The 21,849-nt window shown below is 55.7% G+C and overlaps 1 protein-coding gene and 1 long non-coding RNA gene across 2 annotated transcripts in view; one reads left to right on the forward strand and one right to left on the reverse strand.

Moving 5' to 3' along the window:
• The window catches only part of DCHS1 (dachsous cadherin-related 1), a 51,614-nt gene that overhangs the window by 21,537 nt on the left and 8,228 nt on the right, over window positions 1-21,849 (reverse strand). Inside the window, exons 3-7 of the mRNA XM_065679034.1 lie at window positions 6,046-6,234; window positions 5,701-5,932; window positions 4,428-4,664; window positions 2,963-3,982; window positions 2,569-2,756 (exon numbers count right to left, since the gene is read on the reverse strand). Of these exons, the coding sequence (XP_065535106.1) occupies window positions 2,569-2,756; window positions 2,963-3,982; window positions 4,428-4,664; window positions 5,701-5,932; window positions 6,046-6,234 (1,866 nt within the window). The remainder of the gene's footprint in view (window positions 1-2,568; window positions 2,757-2,962; window positions 3,983-4,427; window positions 4,665-5,700; window positions 5,933-6,045; window positions 6,235-21,849) is intronic.
• On the forward strand, window positions 18,198-21,325 carry LOC136014180 (uncharacterized). The gene is made up of 2 exons (XR_010612523.1): window positions 18,198-19,050; window positions 20,757-21,325. It is a non-coding gene; the product is annotated as an uncharacterized LOC136014180 (long non-coding RNA).

The raw sequence follows: 21,849 nt of genomic DNA on the forward strand, positions 1-21,849 counted from the left end.
TCAATGAGCAGTATCCACGCAGGCTCCACACACAAAAGCAATTTCAGATGCACAAACAGAGGAATAAACAGCAATAGGAGTGGTCATGCCTCTGCAAGAACCTCAGCCTTAATGAAATCGTGACCAGGCAGGCTTGTCCAGGTCAATGCCCACCCGCCAAGAGGCTGTTGCAAATACCAGACTGATCCAGAGATCACAAAGCCATCTCAACCACTGGTGTATCTCTGACTGTGTCTGGCAGTGGGTAAATGGAGAAGATGCAAGAAATAGGGTATGTATGGAACAATCCTCCTGTGAAACCTTCCCAGCTTCCAGCAGCCTGTGGCTAAGTCACTTCCTGAGCCACAGATCATATTTTTGTTCAACAGTCTTTGATGGATTTGTTTCTTTCCATGAATTCATCTAGTTTTGAACCCATGCAACTTTTGGCAATGATTTCACAATCTAATGATGTTCTGCATGAAAAGTACTGCCTTTGTTTAGTTTAAACCTGCTGCCTAGTAATCTCGAGGAAGCTGCCCAGGTCCTGTGAAAAAAGCAACTTGTAATTTCCCCAGTATTTCCTCTGTGCCATTCACTGTTCACCTCTCTTATACTCCTGCAGTTCTTCCATGCCAAAGAATGTTCAAGTCTTTTCTTTCTGTATGGAAACTATTATCTACTGGTGATGACATTAACATCCTTTTCTGAACCTTTTCTAGCACTGCTTATTGAGTGGAATGGAAGCTGGGCAGAGAGCACGTGCAGGCTTTGAGATGTAGGGTAGTGATGTTTTCTTTCATTCTCTGTTCCTTCTCTAATAAAACTCAGCATCTGATTTGCCTCTGACTGCAGATGAGGCCAGAGCTGATATTTTCACAAAGCATTCACAGCAATGCTCCAGTCTTCTCCCTAAACTTAAGCAGCCAATTCAGAGCCTACCACTGTGTAAGTGACATTCGTATTGCTTTTTGCCATGTCTATCACTTTCCAGTTAGTGACTGTGAACTTAATATTTCATCTTCTTTCCTAACTGAACAGTAAACCGAGATCCCTCTACAGTTCTCCACAGGGAGCCCTCACCTTTATGGCCATGAACATCAGCAAGCGACCACCTCTTCTGAAGGATGCATGGCAATGCTGCACAGCAAGGACACCAGCACCAGTACCAGGCACCCACCAGCAACACACCCCCACTGGGAAAACAGAGCACTTCTGCATTCTCTTTCCTTGTAATCATTTCCTGGCAGGATCCGTTACTATTGCAGTTCCTGTGTGAACCCAACTGGTCCTGCTAGGGGTTACCAACGTACTCATCCTGCAGTGGGAGACACCCCTAGAGCTAACGCCTGAAGCGAGGTGCTGACACAGAACCCTACCTCTGCTCTGCCTATGAACAGTGATATGAATGTATGAACACATCACTGAGCACGTCTGCAAGAATCATTCAGGACAGGAAGGGAAAAGGAATGACCAGGAAAGGCCAGATGAGTTGCAGTGTCCCCAGGGTCCTGTGCCGATGGCCACCAGCGATCTGCCACCACAGTCCTGCCTGCTCTGCCCTGCCTTTGGCACAAGGTTCAGGAAGGACTGGTGACAGAGGAAGCTGCTGTCACCATGAGGTTTTAAGCACAGCACAGCGCAAGTGGCCTTGTGCACGCTGCCTCGAGTGCAGCAACGTGCAGAGCATCCTTCCAGCTGCAGGCCGTGCCTGCTCTGTGCAGCGGAGATGCGCACAGGGCCTCTACTGCCCATCCTGCAACTCACAAGTGTTGCGCACTTAGCAGCAGCCGCACATCTGCTGCAGCAAATCCAGCAGCAGCTGCTCCCTCAGCTCTGTTCCCGGTCACACAAGGACTTGTTCGCAATCTTTCTTTTAGCCCCTGCACTCCTTTCCTGTGCCCACGGGGCTGAGCAAATGCAAGATATTTGGGAGGGCTTCAGCAGCAGAGTCCTCAAATCCCTGTTAATCTTACAGGCTGAGAGCTGCAAGACTTGGTGGGTTTTCCTCAGATGCCTGTGTCCCTACAAAAGGGCAGCAGCCAGTAGACACAGCACCCATGCATCCCTCCATATACACCATGTGGCTCTGGAGCTGCTCCCACCTCTGTCACCCACACCATGGTCACAACATCCTACGGAGCCCTTGCCACATGAGCCACTGCACAGGGGCCACAGCACAGCAGATGCAGCCAGTTCTCACCCGCTGCTGCTGAGCAGCATGGTCAGAACGGGTCTGCAGCATGCACAGGGGACCACTGCCACCACACAGTACCGGGAGGGAAAGCAGAGCTGGGACCCACAGCAGCGTCTCAGAAAAACCCTGTGAGCTTCTGCCCTCTGGTCAGCCCTGTTGGTTTCAGAGCCCTCTGCAGTCTTCTGCTCTGCGCACAAGGATGTCTCTATTTTCCAAGCACATCTTACCACATCTCAACCAGACTCACTAGAGTGTCCTGCCCGCTGCATGTATGCAACCCGTGCCTGCTTTATCTCCCACTCTGAAACTCTCCTGGGTGTCCCTTCTCTCCTCCTTCCCTTCCACAGAGCTGCCTTCCCCAAACCCAGAGGCTGTCACCCTGCTGCCCTTACCTGCACCGGCAGCTCCTGACCACTGGCCACATGAAGGAAAGCAGGAGCGTTGTCATTCTCATCCAGCACAGTGACATAGATAGTCCCTGTGGCACTGCGGGGTGGTGCTCCCCCATCCTGCACGATCACCAGGAGCTGGTAGCTGGACTGCTGCTCCCGGTCCAGGCTATGCTTGGTGCTGAGCTCCCCTGTGAGGGAGAAGGAGGGACACAGCTCAGCCCCAAAACTGCTTTAGGGAAAAGCCTGTGCTCAGGAACGTTGCTGGGGTGCCCAGCACCACAGGGGTAGGAAGATGAATATTCTGTTGGGCCACTGGCCTGGTCTATATCACTTTGAACCTGCCCTGGGCCTCCTTCCCCACCACCCCAGCCTAGGAAGCCAGGAATTTCCTCACCTGTCTGTGTGTGTATCAGGAAGTTGGGATCGTGCTGGAGCAGGCGGTAGGTGAGCCGGCTGTTCTGCCCAGCATCCCGGTCACTCGCCATCACCCTTCCCACACTGCTGCCAGGAGCCTGGTTCTCAGGAATGGTGAAGAAGTAACGCTCCTCACTCAGCCGGGGGCTGTTGTCATTCTCATCAGTGATGCTGATCCGTACAGTGCTGGTCCCTGTTTTTCGGGCTTCCCCCCCAGCACCGCTGCCTCCTGCCGAGGCCAGCACTGTGAGCACGTACAGGTCCCGTGTCTCCCGGTCCAGAGCACTTTTGACATAAAGCCAGCCGCTCTCAGGCATGATGCCAAAGCTGGCAGCATCCCCATCTGCACGCAGGTGGTAGGTGAGAGTCATGGATTCTGCATCACGTGCCAGGGCCCGGACCTGCAGGAACCGTGTGGACACAGGGACACCTTCCTGCACCTCCACGCGGTAGGTGAGTGTGTCAAAGATGGGCCCATTATCGTGCTCAGCTTGCACATGCACCAGCAGCGTGAACGTGGAGCTGAGCTGGGGCACGCCACTGTCCCGGGCCACAATGGCCAGCCTGTATGTTGCACTGGCTTCGTACTGCAGGGCCCCCATGAGTCGCACTGCTCCCGACAAGCGCTCCACGCTGAAGGTGCCATCACCTCCTGACACCAGCTCAAAATTCACCTGACCATTGGCACCACTGTCACGGTCCTCAGCCTGCAGAGTATACACTGTAGTCCCAGGTTCCGTGGCCTCTGGCAGCAGAATGGAGTCGGACGGAGCTGGGAACACTGGTGCGTTGTCATTCACATCTGACACAGAGATTTTGACGCGAGTGTTGCTATAGGCAGGAGGCGAACCACTCCGGGCCTGGACATCCAGAATGAGGACTGCCTGGGACTCATGGTCAAGAGGCAGGCTGGTGCAGAGCTGCCCGGAGGCAGAGTCGATGGAAAAGTAGCCATGAGGATCCCCCGAGGAGATGGAATAAAAGATGTCATCAACATGGCCTGTGGACAAGCATGACCAAGGCCAGGTTGGATAGGGCTTGGAGCAACCTGGTCTAGTGGAAGGTGTCCCAGCCCGTGGCAGGGGGTTGGAACTGGGTGACCCTACCAATCAGCAATAGTGATTTGAGTACCCATCTTGCCTCCTCACTCCCTACAAACAGCAGCAGGGTTGGGCAGTGCTGTCTGCAGCAGACTCTGGTCGGGAGGTGCACAGTAACACCATGTGCATGTATGGACAGATACATGTGCATGTGTGTGTAAGCACAGGTGGGAGAGTATGCACTGAGCTGAGTGACAATCGCCTGGGTGCACACAGGGGTGTACATGCCTCTGTGTGTGCATGGAACTCCTACAACAGGGTTACTCTGTGAGGAAGTACGGTGCTGGACCTGCAAGATGATGCAGGGACAGGGAACGTGACTGCACGAGAGGGACAAGCCCATACCTGGAGGGTTCTGGGCCCGGACAGCCCCCACACTGGCACCCTGCAGCATGTCCTCGGGCACCGTGAAGAAGTACTGAGCTTGCTCAAAGACAGGGGGTGAGACCGTCCCCTCCACGATGCTGATGTTCACCCGGGCATTCGGCTGTGCCTGCAGGCCCCCACCATCTTGTGCAGAGATCACCAGCTGCACCAGGGTGTTGGCTTTACCACTCAGGGACCATGAGAGGGAGATGACACCTAGGGAAGAAAGCAGTTCAGAGGACACTGTGCCTGCACCCCTGCCTGTTGCCTGGCACCAAGGGAACAGGCCAAACCATGAGCTTGAAAAGAAAGACCTAAGGGGCTGCAAACAATGTGCATCACAGTGCGGAGCTCAACGCAGAAGAACTGGAGTAAAGAAGAGGAACTCTCCTGGGAAAACCTCCCCAAATCCTCATTTCTCATTCTGAAGCCTAGCCCTGAGCTAAGCAGTGATGAGGGCTGGCGGAATTGAGCCAGAGGGCAGGTCCTGGGAGAGGGAAAGGAAGGAATAGGGCTTCCAGTGTGGGGCACAAGGTGAGGGTTATGACATAGCAGGTGGGATCTGGGCTGTGGGGAGGTCTTTGAGGAGACATAGAACTGGAGAAACATCCTCAACAGGCCCTACAAAAGACGTGGCCCTGCATTAGGATGGCTGTTAGATCAGTCTCATCTCAGTCACATTCTGGGAACTTGGGGACAGTGTGAAGAGACCCCGATGCCTGTGCTGAGCACAGGACACCTTCCCATCCTGCTGATAGCCCCTCGCACCACATGCCCATGCACTCACCTCTCCAGCAGAAATTGCTCTGGCTTTGATGACCAAAGTAAGGCAGAGCAGATGCAGCCAGAAGGTGGGACTGAACGGGATAGAACTATAGGAAAGAAGAGTAAATGGAGCAGAGGACAGGGGGGAACTGAGCAGGGAGAAGAAAATAAGCAGGATGCAGCCTGATGGGGCAAAGCAAGCAGCATGCAGGAGGAAAGGTGCAGTGAGTCAGGGACCGGAAATGATGTAGAAGAAGGAAGATGTGACAAATGAGGAATGAAGCAGAAACAAGAGGTCAGAGACTGAGCCTGGGAAGGGGCTGCCAGAGGCCCAAGAAGCAGAGGCAGCCACTGTTGGCAGGGAAAGGAACAGACACACCCTGGTGGCAGCCTGCACTGCCGAGATGGGCAAGCAGTGACCCTGGGGCTGGCTTTCACCCCTGCTCCCATTGCTGCCTGCTCTGCCTGCCCCAGAGCTTGCCCTCACCCGTGTCCTTGTTGAGGGAGAAGAGAGGGGGTGAGTTTCCCAGGACAATGCGGTAGGTCACTCTTCCGTTCAGCCCCTCATCCTTGTCGTGGGCAGTAACACGCAGCACTGCTGTGCCTGGCATGCTCTGTGTGCTGATGCTCGCAGCATACTCCAGCGGGTAAAACACCGGCCGGTTGTCATTTATGTCCTCCAGGAAAACCTTCACATACACCATGGAGTTCAGGCCACCCTGTGGAAGGAACAGATCAGAGCTGGTGCAAAGAGCAGAGGCAAGGACTACAGCATCCCCTGCACAGTGCTGAGTTAGCAGCATTGCATCCCCGTGGCCTCTCCAGCACTCACCCCATCAACTGCAGTGATGGTGAAGTCGTAGGCAGACGTGCCCTCATCACGATCCAGTGGCTGCACAGTGCACAGCTGCCCCGTGTGCTTGTCAATGCTGAACTGCGTGGGGACAATGCTGCCGATGCCAGAACCAATGGAGTAGGACAGAGAGCCAAATGTGCCACTGTCTGCATCTGTGGCTGTCACCTGGAGGGGGAAAGGCACTGCATGAGCAGAGCTGGCACCACTGAGACCACCAGCCAGACCCAGCCCATCGCCACTCCACAACCAGTGCTGCCCTCTGCTCCATGGTCCGCAACCAGTGCACAGCCCCAAAGCTGGCCATAGTAAAGCAGACTGACAGTTGCCTCCTCAGCCCTGTGACACTTCTCCCACACAAGCCACACATCCTCTGCAGCCCTCCTGGAAGAGGACAGGTCCCCCCAGGGCTCACTGGCTGCAGGCAGTGCTCCAGGCAGCCATGGGGTACCAAGGAGCAGCCTGTGCTGTCCTGCTCCCCTAAGGGGACACAGAGGTAGGGAAGCTGCATCATGCTTCTGTCCACAGTGCTGCCCTGGGTCACTGCACTATCAGAGTGCCTTGTCTCAGGTGATACCTTCCTTCTTGCACCCCTGGGGACACATCCATGACCCAGGTGAACAGACTTGCCTTAGCAAAGGAAAAGGCCATTTGGAGGGGGTGCAGAAAGGCCAAGTCTCACACAGATGCCAAGGATCGAGCAGCCAAGCATCCCACTGCACCCAGCTTGATCAGCCAGGCAGGGACAGCCCTGGCTCTCTGCTCCATCTTTTCTGCAAATCACAGAATAAAATCATAGAATTACAGAATCAACTGGGCTGGAAAAGAGCTTTCAGATCATCAAGTCCAGCTGTTGCCCAGCCCTGCCAACACCGCCACTAACCCATGTCTAAACCTCCCATGGTGCAGCTTGAGGCTGTTTCCTCTCGTAGCATCCCTTGTTCCTTGGGAGCAGAGACCGATGCCCACCCCACCACAACCTTCTTTCAGGTGGCTGTAGAGAGCAATAAGATGCTGAAGACAAAACCAGGAAGAAAACCGCCCCCCTTTCACCGTGGCCCTGCCTTGCCCCCAGAGATCTGTGCCCAGCAGCCCTGGGCTCTCGGGACGGTGACCAAGGACGGCATTGCCCTGCGAAACCCACGGCCCCCAGAGCAACGGAGGATTCAAACCTCCCCCGCGGGCCCCTGGCAGCGCCCGGCGCAGCTCCTGACCGCGGCCCCGCTGCCCGCGGCTCGCCCAGGGGCTGGAGCTCCCTGCCCGAGAACAAAGCTGGGGGCCGGAGCCAGGAGGGAGGCGGCCGGGCCCGGCGCGGGTGAAGCGGAGTTCAGGCCGCAGCCACAGCTCCGCCCACAGCAGCGCGGGGGCCTCGGCTCCCGTGAGCGAGCGCGCAGGAACGCGGCACCCGCGCCAAGGAGAGGGCCCGGCCGGGGGCTGCAGCAGCGGTGCCGGGGCAGGGCTGCACCCGAACCACGCCGGCACCAGGCACTGAGGGGCAGCACCGAGCGTGGGGCAGCGCCCGACCCACCCCGGCACCGGGCACTGCGGGGCAGCACCCGAACCACCCCGGCACCGGGCACTGCGGGGCAGCGCCCGAACCACCCCGGCACCGGGCACTGCGGGGCAGCACAGAGCAGGGCAGGCCCAGGGAAGGAAAAAAGCCCGGCAGAGGTGGGACCTTCCCCCAGCCCCTCCGCTCTGCACCGCAGGGAGGACAGGCAGGACCTGCAACAGCCCCTGGCCAGCTGCCCCTCGCCAGTTCTCCTGCCCAGTGACCCACACCCTCCGTGGGGCAGAGGCAGCACCTCCAACATACCCTCCGCAGCCCTCCTGCCCTGCAGTCCAAGGGAACACCTGAGGGGAAGCTGAAAGCACACGGGCAACAAGCACCACACTCCCCGTACCGGGGGTTGCCCCCCAGCCCTGCAGCGCTGCCAGAGGAAGCACCACGAAACAGGCTCCCCCCTCCCTGCTCCACTGCGGAGCACTGGGAGCCGCAGGTGCCCGGGCAGGCTGCTGTCAATTTGGGAAAGTGGAGCCCCCGGAGTTCCCCTCCTCCAGCCCCTTTGCTGTGGGAGCAGAAATGTGACCTCACGGGTGTTGCTGAGGCCTGTACTCAGGTTACCTGTGTTCTGGCTCCATGGTGGGCGTTATTCCTGGGGTAACAGCTCTGAGTGGGATGCCATGCTTGGTGTTTACCTGGTAATGTTCTCTGCCACTGCAAGTTGAAATCACCTGAAACTGTCAGCTGCTACAGCGATCGGAGTAGGCACTATATGGTTATTGAGCAACCTCCCTGTGCTTACCACACTGAAAGTGCTCTAAAATGCATGGTAGTTGCTTTAACACGCGGGACAGCAACAAGCTCCAGAGCAGAATAAGGTGGTTTCCTCAGCCTCCTTGGACCAAGGGCTCTGGTGCTTCCAGAAGAGCCACACTTTCGCACCTTAACCACCCTCTGACTGTTGCTGTCCTAAGAAAGACACCCACAGGGGAAGCTATCTGAGCATCCAGCTTTCTGCCACAGGAGCTGGGTGAGATGTGGGGAATGGCAGAGCCGAGCTCTCACTATCGTGCAATGCAGCACCATCTGCCTGGCTGCGCCTGGTACCCAGAGCCATGTCCCTGAGGACTGCCTCATGGAGCCAGCAGTCTGGCATCTGAGCCAAACCTGCTGTAGAGCCAGGGCAAGGCATCCTCAGAGAAGTTCTCTGTTCACATGTCTCCCATACTCCATCCTGCTGTGGGACTGTGTGGACCAACAGTCCAATACAATCCTGCCTGTACAAGCCCATGCAGGGTCCAAAGAGAGGCCATGTCATTGCTACCCAGCACTGGTGCAACCAGCACTCTAGGCTTGTGCCTGGTCTTGGTCTAACTTGGAGGAGTGGTGCTAAATCAGAAAAACACCAGGAACAGCAAATATGAGAAGGAGCAACGCGGTGTGGGGCAGCATGCTTGGGGCCCTGCTGCTGCGTGGAGTGGAAGTGGAACACAGCAGAGCCTGATGTCAGCCCCAAAGGCAGCGAAGACTCCACTGAAGTCGGGGTGATGCCTCCTGAGGACTTCTCTGCCCCTGCACTGGGCACTGGTGAGGCTGCACCTCGGATCCTGTGCTCAGCTCCGGGCCCCTCACTGCAAGAGAGACATTGAGGGGCTGGAGCGGGGCCAGAGAAGGGAATGGAGCTGGTGCAGGGCCTGGAGCCCAAGTGTGATGGGGAACGGCTGAGGGACCTGGGGGGTTCAGATGGAGAAGAGAAGGCTCAGGGGGGACCTGATGGCTCCCTACAAGTGCCTGACAGGAGGATGGAGCCAGGAGGGGCTGGGCTCTGCTCCCAAGGAACAAGGGATGGGACAAAAGAAAGCTGCCTCAAGCTGCCCCAGGGCAGGTTTAGATGGAGCTGAGGAACAATTCCTGCCCCAGAGGGTGCTCAGGCATTGGAACAGGCTGCCCAGGGCAGGGCTGCAGGCACCGGCCCTGCAAGGGTTCACACCCCGTGGAGTGCCATGGGGCAGTGGTGGCCTTGGCAGTGCTGGGAATGCTTGGACTGGATGAGCTTAAAGGTCTTTCCCAACCTAGTGGATTCTGAGATTCTGGGATGCTGTGGCAGACACCCCAGCCTCGCTGGCTGTGTTGCTGAGCCCTCTGGTGCAGCCTGCAGAGCATGTGCAGTCTGGGACATGAGGCACACCTTAAGCTGTGAGGAAAATGAACCTCAAAAGAGCTCATGGAGGCCTGCACTGAATTTTCCACTCTTGGAAATGTTTAAACCAAGTCTGGATATTTTTCTAGGAACTTTGCTGGAAGCCAGTGCAGGGCAGCCCCAGGCTCTGTATTTAGCACCCATCCTAAATCATGGATCCACAGCTGGTTTTACTGTAGCTTACTTAGGAGGATCCTGACAGTTTGCTGAGAAATAAGAGGGAGATGTCTAAATGCCAAGCTGTCCATGGCAGAGCCCAGGAAAACCTCCATTCAGAATTGTGCAAGGCCTGCTTCTTCAGTATGTGAAAGTAGGAGTCAGTCTGAGCCTGAATGGAGCCCTTAGAGCATCCCCACCACTGACTCCTCTGAGCATCCTGCAGGCTAAGATTGGCTGTTGTCAGGACGAGATGTGAGAGAAGAAAGGAGAGAAGGAGCAGGCTGCAACTGGGAACTTGGCACCTGCATGAATTTGCAGGGTCAGCATGCAGATACAAGATGCAGGCAGAGCTGTGGGGTCACCTCATCTACACAGCACACCTCAAAGCTCACAGCACCACCACGTTTGCACCAGGCACAATGTGCATGTTGCGTTTCTGCCCAAGACTACAGGATGTGCAACTGCAGGCCCACGTGTCTGGACAGGAGTGTTCACAAAGCACAAGTGCAGGGAGACTCCCTGCACTGGATGAAAATGTCTTATGCCATGTTATTGGACGGTGCTGATGCCTGAGCCCGCCACTCTCTCCCAATGATGGGACTCCAGAGGGTGCTCCATGAGGCAGGGAGCATGGTGACCCTGGTGACCCCACTATCTAGAGTCCAGATGTTCCTATTCATAGACCCAGCCAGATGCGGAGTAAGAAGGAAGCCATGGTGAATTGTTTCTATGGTTCATAGAGCAAGTCCAGAGGAGGCCACGGAGCTGCTGCGAGGGCTGGAGCAGCTCTGCTCTGGAGCCAGGCTGAGAGAGCTGGGCTGGGGCAGCCTGGAGAAGAGAAGGCTCCTGAAGGGGAGACCTGAGAGCAGCTCCAGTGCCTAAAGGGGCTGCAGGGAACCTGGAGAGGGGCTTGGGACAAGGGCCTGTAGGGCCAGGCCAAGGGGAATGGCTTGAACCTGCCCGAGGGGAGACTGAGCTGAGCTCTTAGGCAGAAGCTCTTCCCTGTGAGGGTGCTGAGGCGCTGGCACAGGGTGCCCAGAGAAGCTGTGGCTTTCTCATCCCTGGCAGTGCTCAAGGCCAGGTTGGACACAGGGGCTTGGAGCAAGCTGCTCCAGTGGAAGGGGTCCCTGCCCGTGGCAGGGGATTGCAGCTGGAGGAGCTTTAAGGTTCCTTCCAACACAAACCATTCTACGATTCTATGATTGCATCCTCTGTTGAATACCTACTTCTAATCACTGCTGCTACCCCTGAGTCTGATTGTGTCCTTGTAAGACGAAACTGTGGTTGTTCTCATAGACCTTCTGTACTGATACTGGTGGGTGGACCAGGCAACCCATCCGCTTCCTGGATAAAGCAGCTGCATTGTCAGTGTTTTCTGGCCTGTACTTTCCTGTTCTATTCTCTAAGACCCCATTCCCCAACGGGAAATCCTTTGCCATGAGGGGATAAAGGCTGCATGAATGCATCCTGCTATTGCATATGGGACAGCAATCAACTCCTTGGTCTTGGAGAAGAGAGTGAGCCTCTGGATCCTGCAGACCATCCTGCTCACGTGCAGGATGAGGAGGCACAGGGCAGTGTAGGGCCAGTACTCCTGCCTGCCTTTTGGCCCTGTTAAGATGTGCTTGGCTGCAAGCATGGTATTTCTCTGGAACCTGCTGCAGCTGTGCACAGCACATGGAGCATTACTCTCCCTCCATGCCTTTTCCTCTCATTCTGCCTCCTGCATGCTCCTGGCATAGTCTGGCCTTCACAGAGCCTCACACAGAGCCCACCCAGCCCAGGGCACCACTAGTGTCCTCTATCACTGCACACTATGCAAGCCATGACCAGGTCTGGCCTGCAACAGGCTGCTGCACCTCTGCCATGTACCATGGCACACCTCATCCCTACCCGCTTTTTGTGTCCTACACAGCTTCCTCATGCCCTACGACTCCTCATACAGATTTCCCCATGAGCACTAGGACTGGTGCCTTTCTCTTATCAACCCTAGTGAAAGGTCCGCCCCCCCCTGCATTGCCAGGCTCCTCCATCACTTCCTGTACAGGATACCCCTGGCCATAGAGTGGTGCCCCACAGTTCTGCTGTGCCTGTGCAGAGCCAGGTCCTGACCATGGGCTGGAGGGCATGGCCTGGGCTTGAGGCACTCGGGCACTCCTCACACCTGCAGGGCAGTGAGTGAGACAGTGCAGCGTGGCCTCAGCCTGCAAGCAGTGCCCTGGGCTGGGGCCAGCTGGAGATGGGGATTCTCCAACAGTGCAGGGTCAACTAAAATGTGGAATTCCTGGCTTCAGGGCACAGTGATAGTGAATTGTACAGACTCAGAAAGCAACCACCTGTGTTCACAGAGAAAAATTGCTGAAGGCTTTAAACTGAACAGCAGCAATGCTGGGCCAGGAAATCCCTGAGTTCAAGCTGCCAAGGAGGCAGCAGAACCTGAGGGAAGCCTCTGGATCATAGTTCCTGGGTCTTACAAACAATTTCAACTTCCCAGGCCAGGCAGGGTGACACACAGCTGTATCTGCTGCTCACGAGCAAGGCTGGGGATGCAGTAATCACTTGGCTGTCGTGACCATGCAGTAGTAGTGTTCAGGATCCTGGACCTCAAGCAAGACTTCAGCTTCTACAGGGAACAGGTAGGTGGGAGGGATCCCATGGGAGGCAGCTCTGAAGGCCAAGGGAGCTCAGGAAACAAGGCTTCAGGACAGCACACTCCAGCAGAGGAGCAGTTTATCCCAGTACTCAGGAAGAAAAGAGACATATCAGCAGATGGCCTTGTCTAAGCAGGGATCTTAGGGCTGAGCTGTAATGCAAAAAGGCAGCATATGGGAGGTGGGCACAGAGGCACATCGCAAAGCAGGAGTTTATAAACATTGCCCAGGCATGCAGGGATGCTATCGGGAACGTCAAAATTCAAGTGGGGTTGAGACTTGCAAGGAAAATTGAGGGTGCTAAGAAGAGCCTCTCACTACATTGTTGGTAAAAGGCTGAAGTGCCCATTTCGGAATGCAGCGGGTGATTTAGTGACAACAGACACAGATAAGACTGAGACACTTGATGCCTCCTCTACCTCAGTCTTCACCAAGAAGGTCTGCCAGGCCTCCCTGCTTTTTGAAAGGGTTCAGAGAACTGCCAGACAGGGATGAAGATTGAGTCAGGACTTCTGGACTAAACTTCATCCCTATGAATCCATGGGACCCAAGAGGGTGCATCAACTGGTGCTGACAGAAATGGACTCAAAGGGCTGCTCTTTTGAATGTGGTGGAGATCACGGGAGATCCCTGACAACTGGAAGAAAGCAAATACTGCACCCCACCTTCAGAAAAGGCCAGCAGGATGATTTACACATCAGCCACACATCAGTCCCTGTGAGAATCATAGCAGTAGTCTTCTTGGAGCACGTTTTTGGCCACATGGAGGAGCCTGGGAGGGGAACAGCCAGCACATATTGACCATCCTTCTTGCCATCTGTGATGCAGTGATGGGGTCTGTGGCTGAAGGGATGATGGCTGGGAATGACAACTGCCTTGACATTCAGAAGGGTTTCAACACCTTCTCCCACAGTCCTCCTATCCAAGGGTGGGTAAAGCCCAGGTTGCAGGATTGGGCTTACAAAGTGGGGGTTCATGAGCTGTGCTCTGCCTGGCAGTGGGTGACAAGTGCAACAGCACAGGGACAAGCCCAGGGACTCTCCTGCTTCACACCTTCAGCAATAACCCAGTGCAGGAACAGAGTGCCCACTCGTGGAGGGTAGAGATGGAGCCAGCCTGGAGGGGAAGTGGCTGACCCGCTCAGGGGCAGGACTACAAAGCCAGGGTCGGGCAGGCAGGAGGAGCAGCCTGACAGGACCTGCAGAGAACTCAGTGAGGACAATGCTGGGCTCTGCTCTGGGAAGCAGAACACCCCTGCACCAGGACAGGATGTGCTCATCCTGTTCCCTTACACTCTCCTGCAACACTGCCTTGGCTTCACTGCTCCCCTGCACTAAGCCCAGACTGATCCCTAGCGCTTCCTGAACTTCTGCCTGGGGTGTTTTCAGAGTCCCAGCATGTGCAGGGTCCCTCTTTCATACAACTCTTTGCACTCCTGGATCCTAGCAAGCATGCTTGTGCTGGCACAGGCTGAGTTTCCAGGTGATACATAGCCAAAGGGAGAAAACACTCATTCAGGAAGGGAGAAAGAAGCATGAGCCAATCCCTTTCCCAAGGGCCAGGAGACATCCACTGTATTTGGATCCACTGTATCTGGAACAAGTTTATGTTAAGGCAAAAGACAGCAGTGGCCAGTAGGATCCTGTGCCCTTCATGTTAATGTTTCAGGACTAGTTCATACTTGAGTCCTAAACAGATAGGTCAGCAATTTGAAGGTTACTGGGAAATAGGTTGTATGTTTGATTCTTGTTGTTTCCTCCTTAAGTCAGACACGGAAAATAAGAGAATACAAGAAAGAGCAAGTGACACACTGTGCAGCAGCACAAACCAAGAGCTTGGCTGCAAGGGAAATCCTGATGGAAGGAAATTAAGATTTTGCTTACTAAGTAAGTGAAGCAAGAGCAGGCAGAGGCAGGGGGAAGCCAGGGAGGATATGCAACTTCAGTGTGAGGGATAGCCTGAACCAGAAGTGGTTCAGATCCTGGTGCTGCTGAGGGAAGCAGACAACCTGAAGATCCAGTTGGAGGGCAGGGGTTGGAGTCTGATTCCAAGGTCAGAAACCAGCAGCATCCTTGGGGGAAAAGCTGTATTTCACTGAGACATTGCCAACAATGTTTAGTGCAGGCAGTTGTTCACCAGCGCTGCAGCAGGCCCCAGAGCAGGACAGGGACAGGGGACAAAGGCACTCAAATGCTGGCCGCTGCTGGGTGGGCAGTGAGCCCTTACAGACAATCCCAGAGGGATGTTTTGCACGTTGGGAGCCTCGCTACAGCTACAGAAGTTGTCTGCAACCACTAGAAAAAGGCTGAGGATGTTCTCAAGTCTGTATCCATGACAAACAGTGAATATTGAGAGAGAGGATTAGCCAGATACTGTAAACTTAGGAGTATCAAGACAGTCATGTGAATGCTTGTATGTACAAGGCAGGAGCACGCTAACTGAAAAACACACCAAAGTGCAAAATGTTAAATTCAAATAGCTACAGTTTGGCACAATCACCATCTATGCTCCAGGGAGGAGGGTTGGGAAAGGCCTAAGGATGAGAGGCAGAGGGAAAAGGGACAGGACAGTAAATGCAAAAGGAACTGCACAGTGTAGAGGTAGCATAAAGCTGGGAAACACTATAGTTAGTTTTGCATTAAAAATCATAGAATCATAAAACAATTTGGGTTGGACCTTTAGAGCTCATCTAGTCTATCGCCTCTGCAATGAATGGGGACATCTTCAACCAGATCAGGTGGCTGATGTCAAGTCAGGAAAAGAAACTGGGTTAAAGTAAGAGAAAATCTATTATTCCTTCCTACACTGGGAAGGACATTTGCACCGTACACTGGGTGCAAATGAAATGGCATGTGCCCCTTGGGAGCCAAGACCGTGTCAAGGAATCCAAGGGATGAACTTGATGCCGTGTTTTGAAGATTTGTCTTTGATAGGTATAGAAGAGGCTGCTACCATGGGTTGGGGGGAGAGCTCAGGGAATACACCTGGGACATTTTCTGCTGAAATCACTAACTGAGCACTGAAATGACATGAAAACACGTCTGTCTGCATTCAGTTCCCAGCTGGGTTTGGATCTAGCAGGGGATGTCAAAGTCAAGAAGAAGGGCTTCTCTACATCCTAGGTAACAAAAGGAAGGCTAGGGAAGTTGTAGGCCCACAGCCAAAAGAGATGGGGGACACAGGACATGTAAAAGATTGGGGTACTTAATACCTTCCTTCACCCAGACTTTACTAGTAAGTCTGGGCTCCAGGAGTCCCAGAGGTGAGGCAAGAAGGATGCTTCCCTGATTGAAGAGGATCAGGTCAGTGAATTCTCAGGCAAACTGGACATACATAAGTCCACGGACCCTGATGAGATACACCCACGAGTGCAAAGGGAGCTGGCAGATGTCATTGCAAGGCCACTCACAAGAATCTTTACTCAAACATAATGCTTGGGAGACATGCCTGAAGACTGCAGGAAAGTAAATGTCACTCCTGTCTTCAAGAAGGGTAAGCAGGAGGACCCAGGTAATGAGACACCAGTCAGCCTCACCTTGGTCAGGGAACATGAGGGAAAAGCTAACCCTGGAAACCTTTTCCATGCACATGAAGGACAAGAAAATCATCAGTAGACTACATGGCTTCACCCAAGGGTGAACTTGATAAATGGCTGGCCTGGAAGATGAAGGAAAAGCAGTGGCTATTGTCTACCTGGACTGCAGTAAGGCGGTTGACACTGACTCCCATCACCTACTCACAGATAATGAAGGAGCTGGATGAGCAGATAATGGGGTGGATTGAAAACTGGCTGGCTGGCCTGGCCCAGAGAATGGTGATAAGCAGCACAGTATCTGCTTGGAGGCCAGCAGCTAGAGGTGTAGCTCAACACTGCATCCAGTCCTGTTTAACATCCCATCAGTGATCTGCATGATGGGCCAGAGTGCCCCCTCAGCACATTTGCTGATGACACCAAACTGCAAGGAGTGACTGATAGGCTGCAGGGTTGTGCTGCCATCCTGAGCAACAGTGAATTGGGCTAACAGGAAACTTTGAGAAGTTCAACAAGGGGAACTGCAAAGTCCTGCACCTGGGGAGTTAAAAACCCATGCAAAAGTCCATGCTGGGGTCCACCAAGTGAGAAAGCCACTTGGCAAGAAAGGGCCTGGGCGTCCTGGTGGACACCAAGTCAAAGATGAGCCAGGAGTGTGACCTTGCTACAAAGAAGGTGAATGGAATCCTGGAGGACTGCTGCCAGGAGGCTGAAGGAGGTGAACCTTCCTTCTGCTCAGCACTGGGGAGGCCACAGACTGAGTGCTGGGTCCAGTGTTGGGCTCCCCAGTAGAGGAGAGAGATGGACATTCTGAAGAGAGTCCTGTGAAAGGTCCCCAAGGTGATGAAGGGACTGGGGCATTTCTGCTGTGAGGAGAGGCTGAGAGATCTGGGACTGTTCAGACTGACGAGAAGGCTAGGGGAGAGATATCATCCATACATGAAAGACAGCAAGAGGACAGAGCCAGGCTATTCCCAGTGCAACAGGCGCAAACTGGAACCCAGGACTTTCCCTCTGAACATCACAAAGCCCTTTTTCACTGTGAAGGTGACCAAGCTCTGGCACAGGTTGCCCAGAGAGGTGGTGGAATCTCCATCCTCGGAGGTACTGAAAAGCTGTCTGGACGTGGTTCTGGGCAACCATCTCTGGATGGCCCCGCTTGAGCAGGAGGGGTTGTACTAGATTACCTCAAAAGGTCCCTTCCAAACTCAACCATTCTGTGATCTCCAGCCAAAGGCCCTCCTGAACCTCCCAGTTCCCCATTTAGCTACAGTCCTTCTGAGAGAGCTGATCTGCACTACAGCCCAGACAGCAAAGTGCAGCAGCATCTGCCTGCCCCTTCTTCCCTGCAGGTTTGGTGAGAAGACTTCACTTGCGTACCCTGTACCTACTAGTAGCATCTGGGCAGAAGAGCACCTCATGGGAGCGCTGTCGCCAAAGCAGAGTAGAAGTGCATGACAAAGAGCAGCACAGATGGCTCAGGGTTAGGCAGAAAGAAACCAGAGCACCAGTCTTGGGGAGCTACGGCTGCTGTGAGGGAAGGAGCCAAGTGTGCCTCTTCCCACTGCACGGAGAACTGGGAGGGCAGAGGTGGGCACTGAGGCCTTGTTATTTCACACCCTTCTCCAAGTCCCCCAGCAAGACAGGAGGAACAAGTGGAGACAAGGCACCGCAGAGCTCTGTCCTTCCCCGGGCATGGGGATGGATGGAGAAGCCCAGCCCCACTACGGGGTCCTCAGCCGCAGAAGTCAAGGCTTCCTATTCCCCCAGAGCCATCTGGAGAACAGTGCCAGAGCCCCGCAGCCGCAGCCTCACTGCTGACCCACGTGCCCCCCCGGCCCATGGCGCGGGCAGGGATGGAGGGCTGCCCTCCCCACCTCCCGCGCGCGCAGTCAGCAGCGGGGCGCGCATCTGGAGCCCTGCCCCGGCCGGCCTCTGCTGCGCACATGTGAGGCTGCGGCTTTGGCGAGCATCTGCCCGCGCGCCCCCGCCCCGCCGAGTGACGGCGCTGGGGGGGGCTGGCGCCAGCGCGGGCCGCGCTGCCACGCACGGCTCCCTCCGCGGCGCGCGTGCCAGGCTCCTGCCCGCCCGGGCCTGCGGCCGCGGCGATTCCGGGAGCCGGCCCGGGCTGCCCCGGCCGCCAGCACGGCCTGGCCTCGGGGGAGCGGGCGGGCTCAGGGCACGCGCGGCCCAGGCGAGGGTCGGACCCTCCGCGTCCGCGGGGCGGGGTAGGGGCAGCCCCACAGCCGCGAGCGGGCAGGGGCAGGGCTGCCGCAGCCACACGCAGCAAGGGACGGAGAGCGGGGCAGCCCCCGGCCTCCAGCGCCGCTTGGGCATGGGGAGAAGCCCGCAGTTTTCCAGAGGAGGGGCAGCAGTTTAAACACAGCCGTTGGCAGGGAGGCAGGGCTGGGGAGGGTGAGGCTGGGAAAGGGGCTGCAGGAGCCTGGGAGTGAACGCTGCTCCTGGGAGGCCTGGAGCCACTGAGCCGAGGAGCAGGGAGGCACAGGACAGGGAGCAGGGCTCAGACACGGGCACTGTGGGGCAGCGGAATGGGAGCTACAGGGCACTAGGACACGCAGCAGAGCGTGCTGGACTTCGGGAGCTGAGCAGGGCAGGAACCTGGGCCTCCATGAAGACTACTCAAGGTGGGGGCTCGAGCAGGGCAGCGGTAGAGCAGGGTGGGAAGTGACAGGGTCTGGCCATGGTATCCTGGGGGCACTGATGCCGAAGACTCCAAACCGGGGTTCGGCTGCGCAGAGCTCATGGAGCAGATCTACACCATGAGATGGACACGCTGAGCAAGACACAGCGATGAGAGCGGGGCTCGAGGAGGTGGCGCGTGCCGGGGAGGGTGTCCAGGAGGAGGCCGGAGTGTCGGCGTAGGTGAGCAAGGACTGTGGGAGGAAGAGGAGCTCCAAGGCCTGGCGCTGGAGCAGAGGTGAGGGAGAAGGGGCAGCTGTGAGGGGGCCGGGGCTGGCGCAGAGGAAGGAGGGAGCCATGGAGGGGCTGAGGGGAGGAGCGGAGCATAGGGGGAGCGGAGCGCGAGGGGCTGGGGCCTCTCGGCTGCAGTGGAAAAGCTGCTGCAGCTCCAGGGGAAATGCTACTTGAATTAATCATGGCGCTGGCTGCTGTGCCAAGCCCAGGAGGAGGCTGCTGGCAGCGCGAGGAAATAACTTTCACAGGAATTTGGAACAAATGCAGCTCTTCTGGCGGTAACAGCAGCATCACCTCCCCCACAGCCTCCCCACGGCCCAGCGGCTCCCCCCTGTCCCTGCTCCCCGGAGCACGGCGCTCCCTCCCCTCCTGCTCCCCAGCAGGCTCACCCCTGGCTCCCTGCTTGTTTCTGAGGAGGAGGAGGCCTGAGGGATGTCGTGCGAAGGCCTGAAAATAGGTTAGTGCTGAATCCCTCATCCCAAGGAAACGAATGTACGTAGTAACGTCCTCCCCACCTCCTGCCACGCTCTTGGACAACAGTCGGTCAGTGTTAGTCCTCTTGCTGTCCCAGTCCCCATGTGTGGCTATTCCTGTGTCCTCTCACATCTGCCCCCTCCAGCAGCAAACCCCAGTGCATCAGGATTACCTGCCAAGACTCACTAATACAGTGGATGTGGCCTAGTGTAGCCTACAGCACTTCATGCAGGTCTTCCTATCTGGGGCACAGCCCGAGAGGCTCTCAGTGCTGTGCATGTGGCACAGCCAGTCCCACAGAACCACTGCTTGGGTACTCAGGCTTCGAAACTCGTCAGGCACACCCTAAAAACGCAAGGAGTCTATGGTAGGTGTTGCTTGTTCCCTGACAACTGTGTGTCTGGATGCAGAAGAAATACGTAAACCCTGGTTCCAAAATCATTAATACTGGATCTGTGCAAGAATCAATAATCCACCTCTCGTTCACATTTCTGTCAAATCGGCCTGTGCGTACAACATGGGTTTACACAGCTCTTTGTGCTTTATGCTGCCTGCCAGAGGACAGAGAATACTTGATTTAGCATGAAAGGTTAGAAAGGCCCAGAAAGGCAGTATCTGACCATGCAAGCAGCTTAATGGTACAAAGTCTCCAAGTTTAAAACTTAGGCAGCACCTGAATCTACATCAGAACACTGCTCCACATCATGTAACCATAGTGTTAGAATGTGGTCTGATGAGCCCTAAAGCTTCTCCATTATTAGCTCATGACCACAGAGAAAAGAGTCAGTGACTCTGAGAAAACCAGCCAGTGGCTATCCCTTGCTCTCATTTTCTGCTGATGTGATGTTCACCAGCTCCCTGGGCATCTTCTCCACTGGTTTTTCTTTCTCATCTCAGACTCAGACTGTGCGTTTGCTATTTCCTTTGCTTAGTGCTCATCCAGAGTCTGCTACTGTGGGACCTGGCCCGTGATAAACACGAGTAATATATAAAGATGTTATGAGAAGTTCAGGAAGAACTTCTTTACTGTAAGAGTGACAGAGCACTGGAACAGGTTGCCCAGGGGGGTTGTGGAGTCTCTTACACTGGAGATATTCAAGGCCCACCTGGACAAGTTCCTGTGTGATGTACTGTAGGTTACCCTGCTCTTGCAGGGGGGTTGGACTAGATGATCTTTTTAGGTCCCTTCCAACCCTTGGGATTCTGTGATTCTGTGAGATTCTTTTTCGTTCTCAGGCCAGCAGCATGCTCTGCTCATCTCTGTTCACACACCAAACACAAAGAGTGACCTGCAGAGAGGAGGGGGAGACTGGCAATGTTCTTCAAGTCTCTCTGGTCATCCACATGGACTCCCCGTTCTCCCATCGTTCTGTCCTGCCCACGGAGAGCAGACATCACCATCTGAATACAGACCTGGTCCTCCCAGGGTTTTTTGCTCAAAAACATGGGAGATGGAGAATTGAACCATTTGGTTCTGTGCTGATCTTGGAGGCTGTCCTGTGTCCTGCACATCACACTGTCAGGACCTGCCCATGACCTAAGCTCTCATGACCATCATGTGGGTCTTTAACCCCCCAGGGCAGAATGAGCCTTGATGCCTACAAGCCATGGACAGATGGAGTCAAGTGGGCACATTGCACACAAGCTCTGGGGTGGCTGACACAGCTGAGACGGGTGACCCCGTGGGAGGCGGCGCTGGCTGCTGGCCCTGTGGACCCTGACAGCACCTCTAAGCCCTCCTGTTCAGGGCAACAGAGGTGGACTTTAAAGGTTGGATTTGATGATCTTAAAGGTCCTTCACAGTCTGGTTGAGTCGGTGCTTCTGTGACTGCGGCTGAGGGGCGGCCACACTGGGCACACGTGCTGCGGGACGCGGGCTCCCTGCCCCGGCTCTGCCCAGCTCCCCGGGCTGGCTCGCTCCTGCTGCGGCCCGGTGCCGAGCCGGCAGCCTCCCAGCCTCCTTTCCCATCCTCTCACGTTTCCCGGCTCAGAGGAAGCAGCAGCAGATGTGTGAGCTGTTTGCTTTGTGCCGAGGCCACGCGGGAGTTACCTGCGCTCAGCCCAGATGCGCCGCTTCCAAACGAAACACAGGGGCTGAGCCAAGACCATCGAAATCCGGCCAAAGCCTCAGTCACCGCCGGGCCAGCACCTTCCCCTGCCCGGCGCAGGGCCGGCCTGGCCCCTGCACGGCTCCGGCCTCACCGTGGCCAGGCTGCTTCCAGTGCCATCCTCGTGGCCCCGCACCATGCCGGCTCCTCCGCCCGCCCGGCTCTGCCTCCCCGTGCTCGCTCGCAGGCAGGAGCCCAGCCGCCATCTCCGATTGCATTTC

Source organism: Lathamus discolor, chromosome 4 (genome assembly GCF_037157495.1).
Source record: "Lathamus discolor isolate bLatDis1 chromosome 4, bLatDis1.hap1, whole genome shotgun sequence".
In the NCBI taxonomy this organism is placed as follows: Eukaryota; Metazoa; Chordata; class Aves; order Psittaciformes; family Psittacidae; genus Lathamus; species Lathamus discolor.